The sequence below is a fragment of the Dromiciops gliroides genome, chromosome 1, assembly GCF_019393635.1.
Source record: "Dromiciops gliroides isolate mDroGli1 chromosome 1, mDroGli1.pri, whole genome shotgun sequence".
In the NCBI taxonomy this organism is placed as follows: Eukaryota; Metazoa; Chordata; class Mammalia; order Microbiotheria; family Microbiotheriidae; genus Dromiciops; species Dromiciops gliroides.
Genome location: NC_057861.1, coordinates 59,549,767 through 59,574,475, shown reverse-complemented (window position 1 = coordinate 59,574,475; position 24,709 = coordinate 59,549,767). Strand labels below are relative to the sequence as shown.

The 24,709-nt window shown below is 40.0% G+C and overlaps 2 protein-coding genes across 2 annotated transcripts; both read left to right on the top strand.

Moving 5' to 3' along the window:
* Positions 1–1,980: 1,980 nt before the first annotated feature.
* On the top strand, positions 1,981–5,907 carry LOC122736569 (olfactory receptor 1361-like; the record flags this gene model as incomplete). Its single annotated transcript, XM_043978895.1, is given in 3 exon segments — positions 1,981–2,214; positions 2,216–2,730; positions 5,886–5,907. Coding segments are annotated over 3 exon segments (771 nt in total), but the record flags the coding sequence as incomplete, so codon positions are not given.
* Positions 5,908–11,620: 5,713 nt separating this feature from the next.
* LOC122736103 (olfactory receptor 1361-like) lies at positions 11,621–12,562 on the top strand. Its single transcript, XM_043978124.1, has one exon. The coding sequence runs from the start codon at positions 11,621–11,623 to the stop codon at positions 12,560–12,562; it is 942 nt and encodes a 313-aa protein (XP_043834059.1).
* The last annotated feature ends 12,147 nt before the right edge of the window (positions 12,563–24,709 follow it).

Sequence of the window (24,709 nt, the reverse complement as noted above, 5' to 3'; positions counted from 1 at the left end):
GCCTTGCTTCTGCCATAGAATTTTCCAGTTTTCCCAGCAGTTTTTTTCAAATAGTGAGTTCTTATCCCAGAAGCCATAGATTACTATACTCATTAACTACAGTGTGTCGTGTGCCTAACCTATTCCATTGATCCACCACTCTATTTCTTAGCCAAAACCAAATAGTTTTGATGACTACCACTTTATAATATAGCTTCAGATTTGGTACAGCTAGCCCATCTTCCTGTGACATTGCCCTCATCATGGTTCAGATCCTCATCACTTCAGAATTGAGTTATTGCAATAGGCTGCTGGTTGGCCTTCCTGCTACAAGTCTCTCCTCACTCCAGTTCATTCTCCACTCAGCTGTCATATTGATCTTCCTAAAGTACCAGACCGACCATGTCACTTCAGTGTTCAAAAAATTCCAATAACTTCCTATTTTTCCAAGATCAAATATAAAACTCCTCTCTTGAGCTACTGATTAGAGAAATGCAAATTAAAACAGCTCTGAGGTACCACTTCATATCTATCAGATTGTCTATTATGACAAAAAAGGAAAATAACAAATGTTGGAGAAGCTGTAGAAAAATTGGAACATTAATGCATTGTTGGTGAAATTGTAAACTGATTGGGGCAGCTAGATGGTGCAGTGGATAGAGCACTGGCCCTGGATTCAGGAGGACCTGAGTTCAAGTCTGGCCTCAGACACTTGACACTTACTAGCTTTGTGACCCTGGGCAAGTCACTTAGCCCCATTTGCCTCATCCAAAATAAAAGAAAAAAGAAATTGTAAACTGATCCAACCATTCTGGAGAACAATTAGGACCCAAAGGGCTTTGTGGCTGTGCATACCCTTTGACCCAGTAATAGAGTGGTATTACTAGGTCTGTATCCCTAAGAAATCATAAAAAGGAAAATGGACCCATATGTACAAAAATATTTCTAGCAGCTCTCTTTATGAAGGCAAAGAATTGGACATCAAGGGAATGTCCATCAATTGGAGAATGGCAGGAACAAGTGGTGGTATATGAGTAATGGAATACTATTGTGCTATAAGAGATGATGAGCATACAAATTTCAGAAAAACCTGGAAAGACTTAAGTGGACTAATGCTGAGTGAAGTGAGTAGAACCAGGAGAACATTGTACACAGTAACACCAACATTGTGTGAGGATCAACTGTGATAGACTTGGATCTTCTCAGCAATACAATGATCCAAGACAATTCCAAAGGACTCATGATGGAAAATGCTCTCCATATCCAGAAAAAAAAGAACTGTGGAATCTGAATGCAGATTGACTTTTTTTATTTGTTGTTTTTTTGAGGTTTTTATCATTTGTTCTAATTCTTCTTTCACAACATGACTAATGAAGAAATATGTTTAATGTGATTATACATATATATCCTATAACAGATTGTTTTCAGTCTTGGGGAGGGAAGAGACAGAGAAAAATTTGGAACTCAAAATCTTATAAAAACAAATGTTGAACACTATCTTTACATGTAACCAGAAAATAATAAAATACTTTTAGGATAAAATAAATGAATAAATTAGAAGGTTGGAACAGATTTTTTGTCATCTAAAAACAAAACTAGACCCTGTCTCCAAATCCAACATCATTCCTGCCTATGAGTTCTTTAAACTCAACTAAGGTAAATTCAGATCCACAGTCAGTAATCAATGAATCCAACAAAAAGTCTTTATTTATCTCTTCATTTATGTTTCAGGCATTGTACCAGGTTGTGAGGATAAAAAGATAAAAGTGAAATAGTCCCTGCCCTCTGAGAATTTATACTCTGCTAGAACAGAAGGAGTTAGAGCCAGCTCACCTCTTGTACTTATTAAATACCCACAATGTATTACAATACAATATATTCATTTAATACATAGTTTAAAGCAACATATTACAATTGATATCACATCCATGAGACCATTAATCTGTTGAATCTTTAAATTCTTGTTTCACCTCTATTTCATACATCTTTCCCAACAGAACCATGGAAAGAGGAAATCAGTCTGCAGTGTCTGAGTTCATCCTCCTAGGACTCTCAGAACAGCCAGAGCAGCAGACACTCCTGTTCTTCCTGTTTCTTATTATGTATCTGATCACAGGTCTAGGGAATCTGCTCATCATTCTGGTCATTAGAGCCAGTTCATGCCTCCACACCCCCATGTACTTCTTCCTTAGCAACCTGTCCTTGGTTGACATCTGCTTCACCTCAACCACCATCCCCCAAGATGCTGGCAAATCATGTCTCTGGAAACAAAGCAATTCCTTATGCTGGGTGCCTAGCACAAGTATTCTTCTTCATTTGGTTTGCAGGCATAGATAGTATCCTTCTGACTGCCATGGCCTATGACCGCTATGTGGCTATCTGTGCTCCACTGCATTATTCCATGATCATGACCCCAAAGTTGTGTGCTCTTCTGATAGTAGTGTCCTGGTTTTGGGCCTACGCTGTTGCTCTGATACATACTGTCCTACTGACCCGACTCTCATTCTGTGGCCACAGTGAAATTCCTCATTTCTTCTGTGACCTCAGTCCCCTGCTGAAGTTGGCCTGCTCAGACACCTTCATCAATGACCTGATGGTCAATACAGTGGGGGTGCTAACAATCATCATCCCCTTCATTGGCATCCTGATCTCCTACACTCGAATTTTTGTGACTGTGATGAAGATCCCATCTACTGTGGGGAAGTGGAAAGCTTTCTCCACCTGTGGTTCCCACCTCACTGTGGTCTGTTTGTGTGTGTGTTTATTTTTATTTTATAAAATTCCATGACCTGCATGTCAATGAAAGTTCTGTGCCTGTTACTTCTAAAAATCCTACAATAGATACCTCTGAAAATAGACCTACACAAGAAATAGCCTTAGATTGAAAGGAAGATTGTGAAATAGAGGTTGATGTGCCAGAAGAAAATGCTAATTTACCAGAAGAAAAAACATTAATTTCTGACAGTTCTGAATCTCGAGAAATTCATGTAATCGAACATGAAAGAGTTGAAGCCTTGGCATCAGGATACTTTCGTTGAATGAGCTATATCCTCCAAGAACTCTAAAACTTCAGTATAACTTTGATACCATTAATCAATAGTTCACTTATGGCTGAATGTGATATGGCTGAAGTGGATGGAGAGCTTTTTGTGGCTCAGAGCAACTTTACCTTGGTATTAGAAGGTGAAAAAGGAGAAGTTGAAACAGGAGATTGTGCCCCATCTGATGTGTCCGCTAAGACAGCTAATATAGCAACTGAGAAAGGGAAAGATTACAATGATGACAGTGGTAAACACAAGCATGCTAAAAGTTCGGCATCTGTCAGAATAAATGATCAGGAATCCCAAAATGTTGTGGAGACATTACCATATGTGCCAGAACCAATTAAGGTAGCTATTGCTGAAAATTTACTAGATGTAATTAAAGACACAAGGAATAAAGAATTTACTTCAGACACAGTAGAACAAACTATCCTTGAAACCATGCCTTTAATTACTCAGAAGATGATGCGTTCCACCAAGGCAGAGAAGGAAACAAGTCTAGAAGATTTAAATGATAGCTAATGTAATGACATGATACCTTCTAGAACACAAATGAGAGAACAAAGCATCAGAAAATCTAAAGCCAAGATAAACACCTGAGACATTCCAACACCTGAAGTATAGAACTTCCTGCTATAAAGAGAAGTACCAGGAAAACAAAAGAAAAATCTGAGCTATCTGAAATTGCCTTTGCTGAAATTGAAGAAGCATCTCAGAAAGTATCCCAGGATTCTGTTACTCCTAGAAGAGGAAGTAAAAAAAAATAATCTGGATACATTAAAAATTGCTACTTGGGGCAGCTAGGTGGCAAAGTGATAAAGCACCAACCCTGGATTCAGGAGGACTTGAGTTCAAATACATCCTCTAACACTTGACACTTACTAGCTGTGTGACCCTGGGCAAGTCACTTAACACTCATTGCCCCACCAAAAAAAACCCCAAAAAGACCCCAAATCAGTAAAAACCACAGAAAAGCAAAAGTAAAATGAATCAGGAAAACAAGAACAAAAGGAAGCAAAAACACAGAAAAAGAAGGTTCTTGGTCACCTCCACCTGTAGAAATCAAGGTGATTTCTCCCTTGGCAGCCTCAGTTGATGCATCCAAGAACAAGCCAAGAAGGATGACAGAAACAACAACAAAAACTCTTCAAAGGAGCAGAAACAAACTGTCTTCCTTCCTAAAGCAAGTTTTATGCAGGAAGATGCTATTTTTTCCAAGTTTTTAATATACACCCGAGTTTGTAAAGTCATCAGAATTGTGTGGATTAATAAAAATCATACGCTGATAAGGTTCACAGGGCCTTCAATTGTGTTCAGACAAGTGCGAGCAGTCTCTCAGTACCATTGCCGATCAATTCAATCATTTTCAGCAACGTGTTTTCACAGCAAAGCCCACACCATGTTCCCATGGTTATGCTGAAGTTTTGCCCTTCCAGAAGAATGTGTAATCCTTTTCCTTCAGCCTTCCAGAGTCTGCGATTCGTGTTTTCTACAAAGCCGCAATGTCAACATTTAGTCTCCGTAGTTCGTTATTTATCACCACTGTTTTCTGAAAGTCTCTGACTGCTTGTAGGTCGTTTGAGAGTCCAGTCATCACAGTCCAGACATTCCAACTGCCCAACTTTAGGGCAGGTGGCTTGGAATGTGAGTTAACTTTATTGTTTGCTGGTGCCAATGCTTCAGTTCACCTGTCAGGCCATAACCTTAATCCCCATGCACCCAATGAGGAAGATGAACTGTGATGGGACAACACCTTACTGACTGGGGTTTGCCCAGCTTAAGGCGGGCAGTAGCTGTCCAGTGGAACTTGATCAGTCCTCCCACCTTCGAATGCAGCCCCTGGCATCAAGCCCTACATCAATCGGGCAAGTAACTTATAACCGGTATCTGCCACATCCCATGTTGTATCTACCCTATGAGGAGTAGCTGGAGTATCCTCTCCAGGGAGCTGGCCTGGGTGGATCAATATGGAAAACAAGCTGTTGCCCATGCAACAGGTTTTCCCTCTCCGCAACATTGGTGGATCCAAAGGAGAGGCAGAGCCAGTACAGTTTGGTACCAGTGCAGCCGCAGGAGTTGCCAGAGGGATGTGATGTCCAACATCCAACTGCCTAAGGGACTCCGGCTCCTTATTTTTCCTCAGGGTTAACTCCCTCCATTGATACACATCGGTAGCTACCAGTTGGATGTTGTAAGCCAATTCTCATATCTTGGCTCTATTGTCAGTGACAATTTGTCACTTGATTCTAAGATCAATCAGAGGATTGGGAAAGCTACTTCAACCATGGCTAAGCTTGTCAAGCATGTCTGGGCAAACAGTAAACTGACAAGACAAACCAAATTTGCTGTCTATAGAGCATGCGTCCTGAGTACCTTACTGTATGGCAGCGAAACATGGACTACATACACTAGACAAGAGAAGAAGCTTAACAGCTTCCACATGCACTGCCTTCGGTGCATCCTTGCCATATCTTGGTCAGATAGGATCACCAACACAGAAGTGCTCCAACGGGCGCAACTTCCGACCATCTACACACTACTGAAACAAAGACAGCTGCCCTGGCTCAGTCATGTGCACTGCGTGCAAGAGGGGTGCATTCCTAAAGACCTACTCTATGGCGAGGTAGCCTCAGACCAAAGACCTGCTGGACACCCCCAGCTTCACTACAGAGATGTATGCAAGCGAGACTTGAGGGCTCTGGGAATAGACATTGGCAGCTGGGAGGAGATGGCCAAGGACCTTGCCCGATGGAGTTCAGTACTCAGGAGCAGCTTGCGCACAGCTGAGATGAGCCTTCAAGCTCTGGAGGAAGGAAAACGAATGAGACACAGGAGTGCAGTTTTCCAATGTCATCGTTGCGGCAGGAGCTTCGGCTCCCATATCGGACTGCACAGCCACACTGTGGCCTGTGGTTCTTCAAGGCACTGATCCATGGTCTTCTGTGACTGCCGGAAGCCTACTACTATTACTACTAAAAAAAAATCATCTAATTTGGAAAAGAATAATTCATACAAATTAATTTTGGGAAATTTTCATAAATAAGTGGTCTTAAATAAGTAAAGTAACTCCATATGGCATGTGATTACTTCAGTCACATGCAGTTTTTTCTATTTTATATTAAGATTTCATAAATTTATATAATATGTAAATACAGCTTATTGTTGGAATGCTAAATAAACTGTATACTTCACCAAAAAATAAATAAATAAATAAAAATTGCTTTTTAAAAATATTTTGATTAACCTATAAGTAACTGAGATTAGAAAGGCCTCTGGATGGGGCAGCTAGGTGGTGCAGTGGATAGAGCACCAGCCCTGGAGTCTGGAGTACCTGAGTTCAAATCCAGCCTCAGACACTTAACACTTACTAGCTGTGTGACCCTGGGCAAGTCACTTAATCCCAATTGTCTCACCAAAAAAAAAAAAAAGAAAGGCCTCTGGGGGAGGTCACTAACTGCTTATACTTTTATATTTTATAGACTCTGATATGAGTTCTAAGAATCTAGGATTTAGAGTCAGAGGATTCCAGTTTGAAATCCAACTCTTATACTTGTGGAGTTGCATGATCTTAGGTAAGTCCCTTAACTTCTCTAGGGATCAGTTTCCTCATCTGTAAAATAATCACTAACATTCCTTTAAACACTAAATCTGTGATATCAGCCTACATTTTCAGCTCTGTGAATCTGTGCTATGGGAGGGGAAACTGGTTGGTCACCAGTTGGGGTGTTGTCAAATAGTAAAATTTCCATTTTATCTGGGTGGGAGGAATGAATTGCAAATGTAAAAAAAAAAAAAATGCAACCAGGCTCTTAGTGGTCCTTGCACATGATTTGGGAGACAGTGAGATTCAGGGGAAAGATCACTGATCCTGAAGTTAGATGACATGCTTTAAAACACTTTCAAGGGTATACCTGTTTGACCTTGGGCCAAATTATGAAGGGTTTTAAAAGCCAAACAGAAGATTTTATATTTGATCTGAGAACCATTTCAATAGAGAGGGTGATGTGGTCAGGCCTGTCCCATAGGATGACCAAGTGAACAGTTGAATGGAGGATAAACTGGAGTGAAGAGAGACTTTAGACCTTGGGCCAATCACTGAGCCTAAAACTCAGTTTCTTCAATTCTGTTTTTCTTTTTGATTTTTTTTTTGAGGGGCAATTGGGGTTAAGTGACTCGCCCAGGGTCACACAGCTAGTAAGTGTTAAGTGTCTGAGGCCAGATTTGAACTCAGGTACTCCTGAATCCAGGGCCAGTGCTCTATCCACTGCGCCACCTAGCTGCACCCTCAGTTTCTTCAATTCTGAAACGAGTATTGGGACTACATAGATGGTCTCTGATCTCCCTTCCAGGTCTAGACCTATAATCATGTGATGCTGTGTTCCAAATGAGACTCTGATATGAAAGTTACACAATTCTATGTCTTAAGGCCCTTCCCAGCACTTATATCCTATGCTCTCTGTGCTAAGACCTGTATCACTTCCAACTTTTCTGTGCTCCAAGATCTGAAATCCCTTTCCTGGAAGAGAACCAGAAACACAAGTTGCTCTCCATGTTCCTGAAAGAGCAGCATGGTGAAAAGCAATTTTAAAACTTAAGTCAACTTCTTCCCCAAAGGAAGCAGAGCCCAAAGTGGTGTGGAGGACAGACAATTATCTAGTGTTTGTCTCTAACAAGGGGCTCAGGGAATTGGAGCCCTGGGTCCAGGGATTCCCTGTAAAATACTTACCATGATCCCCACACATCATTCCTAGGGAACAGAATAGACTCCTGCTCTCATGAGCATCACCTCAGTCAAAGCCCCAAGCCCTTTTATTCCTAGAAAAGCCCACAGCATGGGCTAGTTACCAATTTGAAACTCTTATAGTATCAGTAGGGGTCCAGGGAAGCCAACAGCTTGGTCCTTCAAGAACAGAAGAAGAGATCCAGGCCAAACACCCAAGTAAGTACAGAGGCAGAGAGCACTTTCTGTTCATTTGAAGGTCATTGTCTCACAAAGTAATGTTGTGAATGTGTCTCAAAGAATCTCAGAAACTTATTGCTAAAAGGGATTTGAGAAGGCAGAAGTTCTAGACTGGAAGGGTTGTTGGAACATAGAATATTTGATTTCAAAGACAGAAAGGACTCAAAATATGAATAGGGCCAGAGGAAATCTTAGAATGTAAAATATTCAAGCTCAAAGGGAACTTAGAATATAGAACATCACAGCTGCATAAGATGAAAAAGAGGCTGCTGGTTAGTCTCCCTATCTAAAGTCTCTCTTCACTCCAGTTCATCCTCCATTCAACTGCTAGCTTGGTCATCCTATGAGACAGGCCTGACAACATCACTGCCTCTATTGAAATGGTTCTCAGTTGGCTTCAAGATCAAGTATAAAATCTCATGCTTGGCTTTTAAAACCCTTCATAATTTGGACCCTTTCTACCTTTTCCACTTTCTTACATCTTACACCTCTGCAGGAGGATTTCAACAATTAGAAGAGGAGACCACAGGGGCAGAAGGAAGTTCCAAGTGAGAAGTCTGCAGGGGCATATACCTGTCTAGGTACTCTGAGACCTAGTGACAATGGCCTCCTTCTTTATTTTCACATAAAATCCTCTGTCTCCTGAATATAAGCATTTTCACTGGGTGGCCTCCATGCCTAGAACTCTCTCCAGTCTCATCTCCACCTCCTGGCTTCTGTGACTCCCTTCAAGGCTCAGCTAAAGTCCTATCTTCTCAAAGAAGCTATTTCCAGTCCTCCTTAATCTTAGTGCCTTCCCAATGAGACCACCCCAAATGTATCCTGTATGTATATGGTTTGCACATTGTTATTTGCATGTTATCACAAAGAATCAGACATACTGAAACAACTAAATAACTAAAAAGAGAAGTCCATTTCAAGATGTCCAGTTGGCAGTTGTAATAGAAGACTAGAAATCAGGAAAAAGCTTAGGGCTAGATAAGAGGATTTGAGACATCCCCATAGTGATGAAAGTTGCATCCACCTGGTTACTCCTATCTATTTTCTAGATGTCCTCCCATAAGTATATTGTCTAAATATATGGTGCTATTTGGCCATCCCTTGGTGTCTTTTGTTCTTTTGTATAAGGTATCCCTTAGCAAAGTCATTGGAGCCATGGGTCTCACCCTACCAAGTCTCAGTGATACAATTAAAAATGTGCATACTATTGTTAAGACCTCTAATTTATCTTGGTACTTAGCCTCACTTTGTGCTTTTTATAGACATATGAGGCCATAGTCTTTACTGTAGGCTTCCTTTTAGGACACTTTCCCCTGTGAATTATTGTTTCTCTAATGCTCTTATGCTCCCTGGCCTATGTTTCCTACCTGCTCTGGTAGTAGCTCATACTGTAACAAAATACAAAGCAATAAAATCAAGACCTACAAGTTCATTATAGAAAAGCAAAGAATCTCTTCTCAGCTATAATATACATGTGTGTATACTAGTCTATATCTGCTCAAGTCCTCTGCTTTCTCACTTCCATGACATCCTCTATGCAGATACCCCTAAATTACTTAATACTATCCCACACCATCATAAGGTTGAAACACTTCAACCCAATTTTTAGTCTCAAAAAACTATTCATTGCCCAAGTCCCAGACTCACAAAGCTCCCCCAGTGATGGCATTGGTATTTGTATTAATGTACCCCTCATTAGTCAAATGTTGCCAAATTATTTGGTATTTCCATCATTCAACAGATCTAGTCATTTCCAAAGCAGAGATCTGCTTTCAAAGGAAAGAAGCACATCAGTGTCTATGGCTATTACAGTCTTAGAATCCAAACTACATGGGTCTCCTTAAGTACAGGAATAGTTGAGCACACCTGAAACTTGGTGGTCTCTGGCATGCTTATCAATTTTACAAATCCAGTACCATGTTATCAGGTGTTGCACAAAGGACTCAGAGGAACCTTTCTGTGCCTCATACCAGAAGTTGGTATTGTCTCCAGATCCAAATCTTCCCATCCAATGCAAAGGATTAGAGTATAACATGGCTCTGTAGATAAAATACCTGTCAAGGAACCAAATAAATGACCCCACCTAATTTTGAGGTGAAAATGGTAGAGATGACCAACTGAACATTAAACTCCCTTATTTCATGTACATAATACTCCCTCCACCGATGTAGATTGCAATTCCTCTATAACTTTGTTGAGTGATGCTGTGATTTAAAAAACAACATCTTGTGTGCAATCTGGTGAGGAGACTCTCTCAACTCAAATTGACTGGTTCTTAAACATCAGACACACATTCCCTGACCACTAGGGTCATTTTCCTACCCCACCTTTCCAGACTGAACCCTAGATTTTGACAAAAATATTTAAGTCAAATCAACCAATTATAAACCTATGCTGATGGCTCACACATTATTCTTACCTTGAATCTAAAGTAATTTTTTTCGGGTAAAATATACATCTGAATATGACATTTCTGTGGTCAATGTGCTCCATTAGCTCCCTGTCTTTTCCAGTGAGTTTTCTAGTTTGGGAATCATTCTGTTCACCACTTGACTTACACACAAAAGAGCCTGTTGTGACAGTGCATAGAACAAACTATCAGAATTCCTGGTTCCAGTTCTTCTTCTACTTCTTCCTAGCTGTATGATCCTGAACTTATCTTCCTGGTCCTTAATTTTCTTATCTATAAAATTAAGGGAAAATTATTAAAGGGTTACTTACTAGAGTAAGACAAAATAATAAGAAACTTCCAAGATTAAGAGTCATTTATTTACCTTCTTTTCATGTATTTACTACCACAAAGGATGTTGTTATGAATTTTGGGGTATGTACTAGATATTTATAGTTGCCTTTGCCTTCCTTGGGATATATGCTCAGTAATGGGATCTGTGTGATGAAGGACATGAGCAGTTTAGTCAAATACCCTGAACAATTCCAAATTGAAAATGAATATATTTGGGTCACTTCACATCTCTGCCAAAAGTATATAACCATGCTTATCTTCCCATAGTACCTCCAACACTTAGCATTCTTTTCTTTTGTCATCTCTGCCAATATTCAGAGTGTCAAGTATAAACTAAGAATTCTTTTCATTCACATTTCTATTATTATCAGTGATTCAGAGCATGATATCATGTGGCTATTTATAATTTTGTTATAATTATAATTTATTATATGTTATTTGCTATAATTGTATAATTAGCATATGGTTATTGATTGATTGATTGATTGATTGATTGGTGAGGCAATTGGAGTTAAGTGACTTACCCAGAGTCACAAAACTAGTAAGTGTCAAGTGTCTGAGGCTGGATTTGAATTCAGGTCCTCCAGGGCCAGTGCTCTATCCACTGTGCCACCTAGCTGCCCCTGGTTATTTATTTTTAATGTTTGTTTATCCTTTTGCCATTTATCAATTGGTAAATGGCCCTTGGGTAGGATCTTGTTGATTTCCTGTATATTTCACATCATAGTCTATTAGCTTTGATACTTTCTTTAGTACAAATATTTTTCTACTATCCTATATGTCTTTTAACTCCATATTCTCTGATTATAATGGGGAAAAAAAGATTTCAAATGAACTTTGAATGGACTGTTTTAAATTTTTATTTCATTCTTTCTTCATCTGTTTCCCAACAGACCCATGGAAGGGGAAAATCATTCAATAGTCTGCGAGTTCATCCTCCTGGGCCTTTCAGATCAGCCAGAACAGGACAGATTCATGTTTCTTGTGTTCCTGCTTATGTATCTGATCACAGGGCTAGGGAACTTGCTCATCATTCTGGCCATTATGACTGACTCACATCTCCACACCCCCATGTACTTCTTCCTTACCAACTTGTCTCTGGTTGACATCTGCTTCACCTCCACCACCATCCCCAAGATGTTGGTTAATTATATATCTGGGAACAAAGCAATTCTTTACATCAGTTGCCTGGCACAAGTGTTCTTCTTCAGTTGGTTTGCAGGATTAGATAGCACCCTCCTTGCCTCCATGGCCTATGACCGCTACATGGCTATATGTGCCCCATTACATTACACCATGGTCATGACCCCAAGGGTCTGTGCCCTTCTGGTGGCAATGTGCTGGTTTTGGGCTTGTGCTAATGCCTTGACACATACTACTCTGCTGACCCAACTCTCATTCTGTGGCCACACTGAAATCCCTCATTTCTTCTGTGACTTAGGTGTGGTGATAAGGTTGGCCTGCTCAGATACCTTTATCAATGACTTGTTGATCTACACAATGGGAGGACTGACAGCCCTAATCCCATTCATTGGCATTCTGATCTCCTACATTCACATTTTTGTGGCTGTGCTGAGGATCCCATCAGCTCATGGGAAATGGAAAGCTTTCTCCACCTGTGGCTCCCACCTCACTGTGGTCTGTCTCTTCTATGGGACAATAATTGGAGTGTACTTCAACCCAACATCCACCCATACAGCACAACAGGACACAGTATCAGCCATTATGTACACTGTGGTCACTCCCATGCTCAACCCTTTCATCTACAGCCTGAGGAACAATGAGATGAAAAGAGCCCTGAGGATGCTCCTCACCAGGAAGTCAGACCTCTCTTTGTGACTATGAGACATCCTCCTGGGCTTTCTCACACTGCAATTTCACTGCTGTGACAAAAGATTTTCATTGAGTCTTCTCTAGTGTGAGATTCAAACTGTTCACCTCTTAACTTGCCCAAGAGGCAGTGCATTGTGATGGATAGAGCATGGAACCAATTGTCCAAATGCATGGTTTTAGTTCTTCCCAGCTCCTAACCTGGTCTGTAGTTTCCTTATTTATAAAGTAAAGGGACAACTCCTTGTGTTGTACTTGGTGGTGTTGTTCACTTGTTTCTATAATGCCTTACTCTTTGTGACCCCATTTGGTGTTTTCTTGTCAAAGATACTGGAGTGGCTTGCCATTTCCTTCTCCAGTGGATTAAGGCAAACAAAGGTTAAGTGACTTGGCCAAGGTCACATAGAAAGTAAATGTCTGAGGCCAGATTTGAACTCAGGGCTTCTTGTTCCCAGGCCTGACACTCTATGCTACCTAGCTCTTAGAGCTAGACAAAATAATAAAAAAAGTTAATTTAGAGGTACAAAAGATCTAAAATCTCAAGGAAAATATTTTTTTTAATTTAAAAATAACTGTGGAAATAAAGGAACACTCCTTACTTATTAGTAAAGCTACAAATTATTTTAAGCATTCTGGAAAGCAATTTGAAATCATGCAAATGAAGAGACTAAAGTATCATTGACCCCTAATTTCCAAAGCTAAGTATACACCTTAAGGAGGGAGAGGCATCATCTTATATAAAGAAAACCTTCATATATATACAATGAAATATTAACAGCTGCACTTCTGTGGTAGCAAAGACCTGAAAACAAAGTAAATCCCCATCAATAAGGGAATCTCTAAACAAAGATTTCTTTAAAAAAAAAAAGAGAGAGAGAGACTGTGAATTATAATCCACCATACAAAAGATTGCTCCATGTCACAAAGAAGAAATGAAATGAAAATCAGTATAAATCTAAAGCTTCAACTCATATCCAGCAAATTGAAAATGATAAATATGTAAATAGTCAGGGTCAGAGGTGCTATGGAAAGAAAGGTGGGGCTGTGAATTGACTCAACCATACTAGAGAGTACTTTAGTGCATTCAAAGAATGAGGGACTATCTGTGCAAAGAGACAGAGATAAGAGGTGGAGAGTGATATGTGAGGAACAGCAAAAAGGTAAGTTTGGGTGTATTGAAGAGTGACTGAAAAGGAATCATATAAAATAAGGCTAGAAAGGTAGATTAGAGTCAGGTTGTGAAGGCTTTAAAAGCCAAATGGAGGGATATATATTGTATCCTAAAATGAATAGGAAGCCACTAAAGATCATTGAACAAAAGAGCCATATGGTAAAATCTGGGCTTTGAAATTATCACTTTGGCAGTGTGACGGGTAAAACTAAATGTGTGTAGTCACCTTACCTGTCCCCTGTGTGGGGAAAGCTTGCTGGGATTTACTTATAAATTAGAAGTTTTAGCAACAGTTTAGGCATTGAACATTTATTAAAGTATATTAGAAGTTAGCAGAGAGAGAACAAGTGTCTCTGAAAGAATAGGAAAATCTATCTATCCTAGAGGAGAGATCAGAGTTCAACCCAGCCTGGTTCTTCTGCCACCACCAGGAGGTTCCAACCACCAGCAGGAACAGCCTTACACACGGTTTCAAGATGATTGGTTGAGGGTAGTCTCATGTTGATGTGTGGTAACTTCTGTAAGGGCCAAATTTAGTATGGGGAGAGTTAATTGGGTGGCTCGCCATAATATTGGGTAAGAAAAGAGATTAACAGCCTCTTTTCAATAAACAAAACAGGGTTTATTAATGGGAACAAATGTAAAACACAAGTGAAGTTAATAAAGCTAGGGACAGGGGCAGCTAGGTGGCGCAGTGGATAAAGCACCGGCCTTGGATTCAGGAGTACCTGAGTTCAAATCCGGCTTCAGACACTTGACTTACTAGCTGTGTGACCCTGGGCAAGTCACTTAACCCCCATTGCCCCGCAAAAAAATTAAAAAATAAAAAAAATAAAGCTAGGGACAGTGAAAAACGGAATAGGGGAAGGAAAAAAATACAACCTGCAAACTCACCACCACCCAGAATTAGCAGCTCCAAAGAGAACCAGCTGCGCAGCATCTCTCCCTCTCTCTCATGCATGCCAAAGTGTGCTCTCTTCACTTCTCTCTCCCAGAAGCCCCCTTTCCCACAGGAAACAGGGATGTCCACACTCACAGCCCCAAGCTAATTGGCTGGCAGGCCTGATTGACAGAACTAACAGGCGGCTGTACAAAGACAAGTTCCTGGACGCCGAAGACCACCCGACTTGTCGTCACCAGGCTTCTCGTCATGGCGGGGCTTCCCTCATTATAATTTGGCCAGGTCCATGTAGGCATTCGGGTGTCCGTATTAGGTCAGCAAGCATGGGCGTGTGCAGAGGTTTCTAATTTTAGCCAAAGATGGGGTCATAGAAACCCCAAATCACAATTAATTCCTTATACTTCCAGACACTAAATCAACCTTAGAAAGGTCAACCCATGCTCTCTCAGCAGGAGGCCCCTGGTAATAATATTCTCACACTGCTCCCTGTGCTTCATTAAGAAATAGGGTTTCCTTAAATGAAACAATAACTTTACAGATACTTATAGCTAACAAAGTAAAGGGAATGAAAAGAGAGAAAAGAAATTGAGAGAAATAGCAGTTCTTTTTGCGGTGGCTAAGAATTGGAAATCAAAGGAATGCCCATCAATTGGGGAAATGGCTAAATAAGCTATGGTTTATGATGGTGATGGAATATCATTACGCTATAAGAATTGACAAGCAGGATGACTTCAGAAAGGCCTAGAAAGACATGTATAAAATGATGTAATATGAAGTGAGCAGAACCAAGAGAACATGGTGCACAGAGGCACCAATATTGTTTGATGAAGAACTGTGAATGACTTGACTATTCTCAACAATACAATGATCCAAGACAATCCCAAAGGACTATTTTTGAAACATACTATCTACCTCCAAAGAAAGAACTGATATTGCTGGAACAAACTGAAGCTTGCTATTTTTCACTTTCTTTCATTTTTTTCTTTTAATCAAGTTTTCTTGTACAAAATGACAAATATGGCAATGTTTTACATAATCATACATGTATAACTCATAAATGATTGTTTGCCTCTTCAACAAGGGGTCCAGACAGGGGAAGGAGGGAAAGAGGTATAAAAATTGGAACCCAAAACTATAAATAAAAATGCTTATTATTTTTTTTTGGCAGGGCAATGAAAGTTAAGTGACTTGCCCAGGGTCACACAGTTAGTAAGTGTCAAGTGTCTGAGGCCAAATTTGAACTCAGGTCCTCCTGAATCCAGGGCTGGTGCTTTATCCACTGTGCCACCTAGCTGCCCTCAATGCTTATTATTATTTTTTTTAAAGCTTCCTCATTCATAAAATGAGGGGTTGGGACTGGATGGCCTCTAAGGGTCCTTCTGACTCCAGATCTGTAATCCTGTGATAATATGTCACAAGAGAGCATTTGACACAGGAGTACATGTATTCCATGTCTGAAGATCCCTCTCACTGCTAATATCTTCTGTTCTCTGTTCTAAGACTCCTTCCATCTCTAGTGTTCTATGCGTCAAGATCTAAGGTCCCTTCCTTGAAGGACAGTTGGGAACACATGTTCTCTCCACATTCCTGGAAGCTCTGTGTTGTGAAAAACAAATTGAAAAACTTGGGCCAAATCCTATCCAAAAGTGTGTTTGGTCCAAAGGGGTTAGAGTGAAGAATGGACAATTATTTGGTGCTGATCTCTAACAAGGGGCTCAGGGAATTATGGCTTAGGGTCCAGGGAGTCCTTGTAAAAGCTCTGACAAAAACCTTCTACAGTCCTCCTAGGGTCCCCTAGGAGGATGCCTGCTCTCATACACACTACATCAGCTCAAGTCTCAAGCCCTCTTTCACCAGGAAGGACCCACGGCTTAGATGAATATCCTGCGTAAGGGGGAATAGGGAAAGCACAGAGCTGGCTTCCTCAGGAACTGAACAGAAGAGCCAGACCAAACACCCAAGTAAGTGCATCTGCAGACATCACTTTTTCTTCATTTCCAGGGGGAAATTATCTTACAAAGCAATGTTGTGAAGGAGTCTCATAGAAACTTGTGCTAAAAGGAACTTAAGAATATAGAAATTCGGAGCTGGAAGGACCCATGGAACACAGGACATAATATCAGAACTTGAAAGGACAAAGATTGTAAACAATACTAGAGATCTTAGATCATGTAATATGGCATTCAAGATTTAAAGGAATTGAAAACATAAAATGTCAGAGATGCGTAGGACTGGAAAGGAGCTTAGAAAATAAAGTGTTCCAATTAAGAGGGAATTTGGAATATAGGGGATATAATGTCAGAATCCAAAAAACTCTCATCCTAGAATATTTGTTTTGGAAGAGATGTTAGAACATAAAACCTGGAATGTTAGACCTAGCAAACTAGGAACCCTAGAACATAGATCACAGAACATTATTTGAGGAGCCTTAGAATCAATCAGTATTTATTAAGTCATTACTATGTGTTTGGGACACAAGAAGCTACCCTCAAGGAGTTCACATTCTAACTAGATAAAATGCAAGGCATTTAAGAGAGATAAGGGAATAGAATTCAGGTTTCTAGAGGCATCAGACTTCATGTAAAGAGATATGCCAGTTGTGTTTTCAAGGATACCAAGGATTGCAACAAGTCTGGGTAAGAAAGCAGAGAATTCCAGGTATGGGGCACAGTCAGTACAAAGACATGGAAACAAGAGATTGAGAACCATATATGTGAGGAAGAGCAAATATGCCAGGAACTGTCGTTGAAATAGAAAAAAAATTTTTGTCTCTTGCTATTGCAATTCCTTTGATATAAGATTGTAATGATTTCTTAAGAATGCAAAGTCATCCTATCCCTCTCCTCATCTCGAGGAGAGGAAGCAAAAGAAGCAGAGAAAGACAGAAACAATGCTACATCATCATAAAAACCAAGTTCAGTCTGGAAATCTAAACATGAATTCTAGACCTGGCTTGGCCATCACATGACCAGTGACACAGAATTTAAACTCTCTGGCCCTTAGTTACCTCATTTTAAAATGAGAGGACAGGGGGCAGCTGCACCATCTAGCTGCCCCCTTGATCTTATGATTTTTAATGTTTTTTTGTTGATGTCTTGAATGAAGCCATAAATGGCATGTTTTTCAAATTTGTGAATAGTGAGAAATTTTAGTAGAATATCACTGATTTTGATAACAGAATCTGAATCCTAAAAATGTTTAACAATATAGAATCTAAGTGGAAATTAATATAAAAAATATAAAATCCTATAATTAGTTTCAAAAAAGCAATTGCACTGGAGCATCCTAACAACTATTCATCTTAAAAATATATCAGGGTTTTAATGTATTCCTTGATCAATGTGCATCAACCGTGAGTCACAACCCACAAAAATCTTAGGCATGAATTCCAGAGCAACAGAAGACAAAGAACTGCATTCTATCATGGTTAAATCATATTTGGAAGGAAGGAAGGAAAAAAGGAGGGAGGGAGGGAAGGGAAAGGAAGGAAGAAGAAAGGAGGAAAGAAAGGAAAAAAGAAAAGAAGGAAGGAAGGAAGAAAGGATGGATAGATGTGTTAAGTACCTACTAGTAGGCATTGTGCTAAGTACCTTACAAATATTATCTCATTTGATCATCAACAACAACCCTGAGAGGTAGGTAGTATTATTATCCCCATTTTACAGTTAAGGAAATTGAAGCAGAGAGAGGATAAGTGACTTTTCCAGGGTCACACAGATAGTAAATGTCTAAGGCTGGATTTGGACTCAGTTCTTCCTGACATGTCTCCTGGGTGCCACATTTTACTGAATCAGTATAAGAGACTTCAGAATTGGAAGACCATATAATATCAACCCCGACTTGAATAGAAAGTCCCCTTTGCTATATTCTCATAAATTACCAGGTGATTTCAACTCTATATTCTCCTCTTCTGTTAGAAAACCCCTTTCTACCTTATCCTATGGATAGAATATGGAAGATCATGCCCTGCCAAACCTCTCCCTTCAATTATTTCCCCCACTCTCTGCCTTCGACCCTACTCAATGGTTACTAAATGAAGTTGGCAAAAAAACAACATCAAATCATGCTATATGGGGTTACTACATGTTTATTTTATATAGTGTCAACTAGTTTTTCATTGAGGTAAAGCAATCTCCCTAATAAATTCATTGTCCCACTTAACACAATCTCTTTTTCAAGCTTTTTCATTCCTTTTCAAACCTCCCTCAGTTCTGCCTCCCCAAACCTTCTGAGCTGAGAACCTAGCTTCTGATTTCATGGCAATAAATGAGGTCATTTGATGAGAGCTCCCTCTTCTCTCCTCCTCCTCCTCCTCCTCTTCTCACATCATTCAGATGCCTTCTGCTGTGATCTCCTCCTGTACCTCTATTTCATTGAACCTCTCTACATTAACAAGGGAGACCATTCCATCCCATCTTTTCTAGTAGATAGCTCCCTGAATTATCCCTACTCTCTGACATCTTCAATCTTTTTTTGTCTCTTGTTTCCCTCCTGCGAACTGTTTTCCCCCAACCTCAAAAAATCCTCACCATCAATCCTAGCTGGCCATTATCCTATGTCTCTCCTACCTTTTTCACTAAACTCCTTGAGAAGGTCATCCACAATTGATGATTTCTCTTCCTCTTCTCGAATTCTCTTCTTAACTCTCTGCAATCTGGCTCCTGACATCCTCATTCAACTGAAACCACTCTCTCTAAGGTTATCAACTACCTCTTCACTGCCCATTGTAATGGCCGTTTCTCAGTCATCATCCTTCTTGATCATTCTGTAACCTATGACACTGTTACCTTCTTTCTCCTTCATATTTTCCTCTCTTTAGGTTTTGGTGACACTGATCTCTCCTGGTTCTCCCCATGCCTGTCCAACTGCATCTTCTCAGTCTCTTTTGCTGTTATCTTCATCCAGGTCACATCCACTAACCATGGATGTTCACCTGGCATCTGTCCTTAGTACTGTTCTTTCTCTATACTATTTCACATGGCAATCTCATCAGCTTCCATTGCTACAATTATCCTCTCTTGGCGGATGATTATCATGAGCCCCAACCTCTTTCTTGACCTTTAATCTCATGTCTCCTTTTGCCTATTGCATATCTCAAGTGGGATGACCCTTAGATATCTTAAGCTCAACATCCAAAACTGAACTTGTCTTCTTTTTTCCAAACCCTCCCTTCTTCCTGATTTTCCTATTACTAGACAATGCACCACTACGCTCTCAGTCACCCAGGCTCACAACCTAGATACCCTCCTCAATTCCTAACTCTATAACCCCCTATATCCCATCTGTTGCCCAATTTTATTGATTCCACTTTCATAACAACTCCTATTTTCCCCCTTCTTACCTCTACCTCTTCTGCCACCACCATAATATAGTCATCATCATCTCATTCCTAGACTATTGTGATAGTCTAATGTTTGGTCTCTCTGCCTCAAGTCTCTCTCTATTCTAGTCCATCTTCCATTCAAATGTCAGGTCGATCTTTCTAAAGTGCAAATCTGACTGATCACCCTAAAGCACCCCTAGTCAATAATCTCCAATGGCTCTCTATCACTTCCAGAATCCAATATAATATTCTCTTTTTGACATTCAAAACCCTTCATAACTTGGGTCCCTCCTACCTTTCCAGTCTTCTGAACCTAAATCTTTCTTCCCTCCCCCCACCCATATGCCCCATGATATAGTCACACCAGCCTCCTTGTTATACCTCACACAAGACACTCCATCTCCCAGGTGACAGATGCTCTCTTTGGTTTTTTTTTTGTGTGTGTGGTGGTGGTGGTGGTGGCGGTGCTTTTTTTGTTTGTTTGTTTTGTTGGGGTTTTTTTGTGGTGCAATGGGGGTTAAGTGTCTTGCCCAGGGTCACACAGCTAGTGTCAATTGTCTGAGGCTGGATTTGAACTCAGGTCCTCCTGAATCCAGGGCCAGTGCTTTATCCATTGCGCTACCTAGCTGCCCCCTCTCTTTGGTTTTTAAAGCATTTCATCACCTGACTCCTTCCTAACTTTCCAATCTTCTTACATCTCACTGCCCTTCTGTGATTCTGTTATACTGGCCTCCTTGCTGTTCCTCCCATAAGACACTATCTTTAGACTCTGGATGTTTTCAATTGTTGTTCCCTGTGCCTAGAACCCTCTCCATCTTAATCTCTACCTCCTAGATTTCCCAACTTCCTTCAAGTCTCAGATAAATTCACACCTTCAGCAAGAAGCTTTTTTTTATCCCCCTAAATCTTAGTGCCTTCTTTCTGAGACTGTCTTTAATTTATCCTGTATTTATCTTCTCTGAACATAATTGTTTAAATATTGTCTCCCCTGCTAGACTGTGAGGTTCTTGAGATCCTGTCTTTGAATGCCCAAAGCATAGAATAGTGTCTGTTACAGAGTGGACGTTTAATAAATGCTTGTCTTAACTTGATTTGCTTTGACTTGTTTAGGATCAGTGGAGAGAGAAAGAGACACATAATGCTGTATTTGCATGCTATAGGCCATTTGTCCAGAAGAAAAGAATAGTTAGGGAAACTAATCACAATTTTGGCAGCTGGGTATGAAATGATAGGGATTCTTGAGACATGTGCTGGACCAAAAAATACTCTTTTTCTGCCCAAAGCACACCAGCTGATATAGTTTTATCTACTGTGATAGTAACTGTTTTCTCAAAATGTAGAGGAAACCGTAAGGTGGGTGTTGGGAGAAATTACAATTCTGAACCCAATTATAACTAAGAAGGAATAACTGGTTGCTGAGGTAGAAGTAATGGGAATCTTGAGAAGATGTGACCACAACAACATAAAATTTGTGATAAAGAAGGATAAGAAATGTTGGCATTGTCTGAAGCATTTTGGGAGAGGAGATTTCAATAGGTTAAGAAGGAGAATGGTTTGGGAGCCATGTCTTAAAATGCTATAGGGAGGGGGAAGCTAGGTGGCGCAGTGGATAAAGCACTGGCCTTGGATTCAGGAGAACCTGAGTTCAAATCCAGCCTCAGACACTTGACACTTACTAGCTGTGTGACCCTGGGCAAGTCACTTAACCCTCATTGTCCTGAAAAAAAAAAATGCTACAGGGAAAGGAGGATTGGGAAGCTCTGTAAAATGGAATTCTTGAGATGCAAACAGTCTAAGGAGGAAAAGAAGAGGTAGCTGTCTAAAGAGAATGAAAAAGGTCCAAAGGGAAAGTACTGACCACCTTAGATTTTGAAAAGATCTATTCAGGAGATGGAAAGAAGGACATAATGGATAGAAATGTCCCAATTCCACAAGAATTTTTTTCAGGAATCCTAGACCTTAGAGTTGGACATGGTGAAGTCTAATAAGGAAAAAAGAACGTTTAAAGGTCTTTTAAGAAAGAGAGGAAGACAAAAGAAAGAATATAGGGGGACTATCAGTCGAGTCAGGGAGACTAGCATAATGAAAATGAATAATTGAGAACCAGTTAATAAGCATGTATTAAGCTCCTACTATGCGCCAAACACTATGCTAAGCACTGGGGATACAAATGACAGTCCCTGCCTTCAGGGACCTTACACGCCAATGGGAGAGAGAACATGCAAGCAACTATGTACAAACAAAATATATACAAGATAAATTGGAGATAATCAAGAGAGAGATGGCACTAGAATTAAGAGGGGTTGGGAAAGGCTTCCTGTAGAAGAGGGGATTTTAGTCAGTACTTAAAGGACACCAGGGAAAGCAGGAGGTAGAGATGGGGAAAGAGATCATTCCAGACATACAGGACAGCAAAGGAAGGATTCATGAATTATTATTTTGTTCTTATCTTCTCTGCCAAGTTGAATGATCTTTAGACAAGGAGTAGATTCAGAAAGACAGAGCAAGTATCTCTAACATGAAGTTGAAAGTCAGCATAAGTGAGAGGATAGTAAGAGAGTACCCAATTGCCCACAATGAATCTCAGTGACCAGAACTGGATGAATTTCCATCCCTGGGTCATGAAAAGTTCTAAAGGATGTGACTACTGTGCCACCGACAGTGATCTTTTCTAGACAGTGGAAAAGGGAGAGCTTCCACAGGGCTTGATAAGGAAACCTGTTGTCCTGCATTTCAAATAAAGGAAGAGAGGGGGCAGCTAGGTGGCGCAATGGATAAAGCACGGGTCCTGGATTCAGGAGTACCTGAGTTCAAATCCGGCCTCAGACACTTGACACTTACCAGCTGTGTGACCCTGGGCAAGTCACTTAACCCCCATTGCCCCGCAAAAAAAAAAAAAAAAAATCAAATAAAGGAAGAGATTCCAAACCCCATACTGACCTTGACTTTGATTCCTGGACAGTCACAAATACATAGTTAAAGGGATGATCTCATTTTTTCTAGGATTACTAGGCATATAGATGATAATAATAATAGCTAACATTTAAATAATGCTAATCATATGTGCCAAGCACTTTACAATTGTCTTATTTGATCCTCACAACAACCGTAGGAGGTAGGTGCTATTATTATCATTATTTTTTTTATTTTTTGTGGGCAATAAGGGTTAAGTGACTTGCCCAGGGTCACACAGCTAGTAAATGTCAAGTGTCTGAGGTTGGATTTGAACTCAGGTCCTCCTGAATCCAGGGCCAGTGCTTTATCCACTGCACCACCTAGCTGTCCCTATTATTATCATTATTTACAAATGAGGAAACTAAGGCAAACAAGGGTTAAGTGAATTGCCCCAAATCATACAACTAACTAAGCCTCTGAGGTCAAATTTGAACTCAAAGTTCAGCACTCTCTTCACTACCCCACCTAGCTGCAATTGCTACAGACTTAATGCACCCAGATTTTAGCAAAGCATTTGTGAAAATCTCTCATGCTTTTAACCACTGAACAGCAAGGAGATATGTAAGTTAGATGAAAGCGCAGTGTAGTTGCTTCCCTAGAATATGGTGAGTTCCTTATCTCTGGAGGTCTTTAAGTGGGGGTAGTGTGATCATTTCTGAGAATATTATAGAGGGCATTTCTTTCTTCTTTTTTCTTTTTTTTTTTTTTGGCGGGGGGGGGTGGTGAGGCAATTGGGGTTAAGTGACTTGCCTAGGGTCACACAGCTAGTAAGTGTTAAGTGTCTGAGACCGGATTTGAACTCAGGTCCTCCTGACTCCAGGGCCAGTGCTCTATACACTATGCCACCTACCTGCCCCATAGAGGGCATTTCTGCTCAAATACAGCTGATTCTATCTGGCCCCTGAGATTCCTTGTAACTATGAAATCCTGTTACAACAAGTCAACAAGTAACCCAAAAGCTCCTTGATTTCTTCACATAAGTATATTGTCTGAATATACCGGGTTACTCCACCAATCCTTTGTATCTTCTTTTCTTTTAAGTAAGGAATTTCTTTTCAAAGCTATATTTTAGCCTTGAGTCTCCCCTGACCAAGTCTCAATGATACTTCTGATTTCAAATTTGCATCCGAGCATTAGGACCTCTAGTTCAACTCTTTATGTAATTTCATAGTCACCTGAGAGCATATGTTTAACTATTGGATCCCTTCCTGTATATTCTCTCCTATGAATCATTGGTCCTCTCTATTGCTCTAATTCTTCCCGTCTCACATTTACTACTCTCTCTGGTGTCTGGCTTGGTAGACACTTTTCAAGTAACATTTTAAAATATATTAAATATATATATATATATTACAGTCTCTACATCATAATCATTCTATTCATAAATTCTCATTCTGTCTAAAATTAAAAAGTGAACAAATATAAAAACATATATAATAATATGTCATTAGTCAATATCAATTTTATAATAGCAATAGCACCTTACTAGCTGTGTGACCCTGGGCAAGTCACTTAACCCCAATTGCCTCACCAAAAATATTAATAATAATAATAGCAATAGCATATAAAAATAATCATTATAATAGCCATAAGGTAAACAGATACTAGGTTCTCTAAAGAAATCAAAGTGGTTATTCTCTGCCATTATAAATAGTATAGAATATATTTTCATTCATATATATTCAGTCCATTTACTGTCTTATTCCTGTGATGTTAGTTGTATATGACCCTGTTCTACTTAATTGTTCCACCTCATTAATTTTCTCCTCCAGACTTTGGCCTGGATGTTAGTCTGGACAACATAGA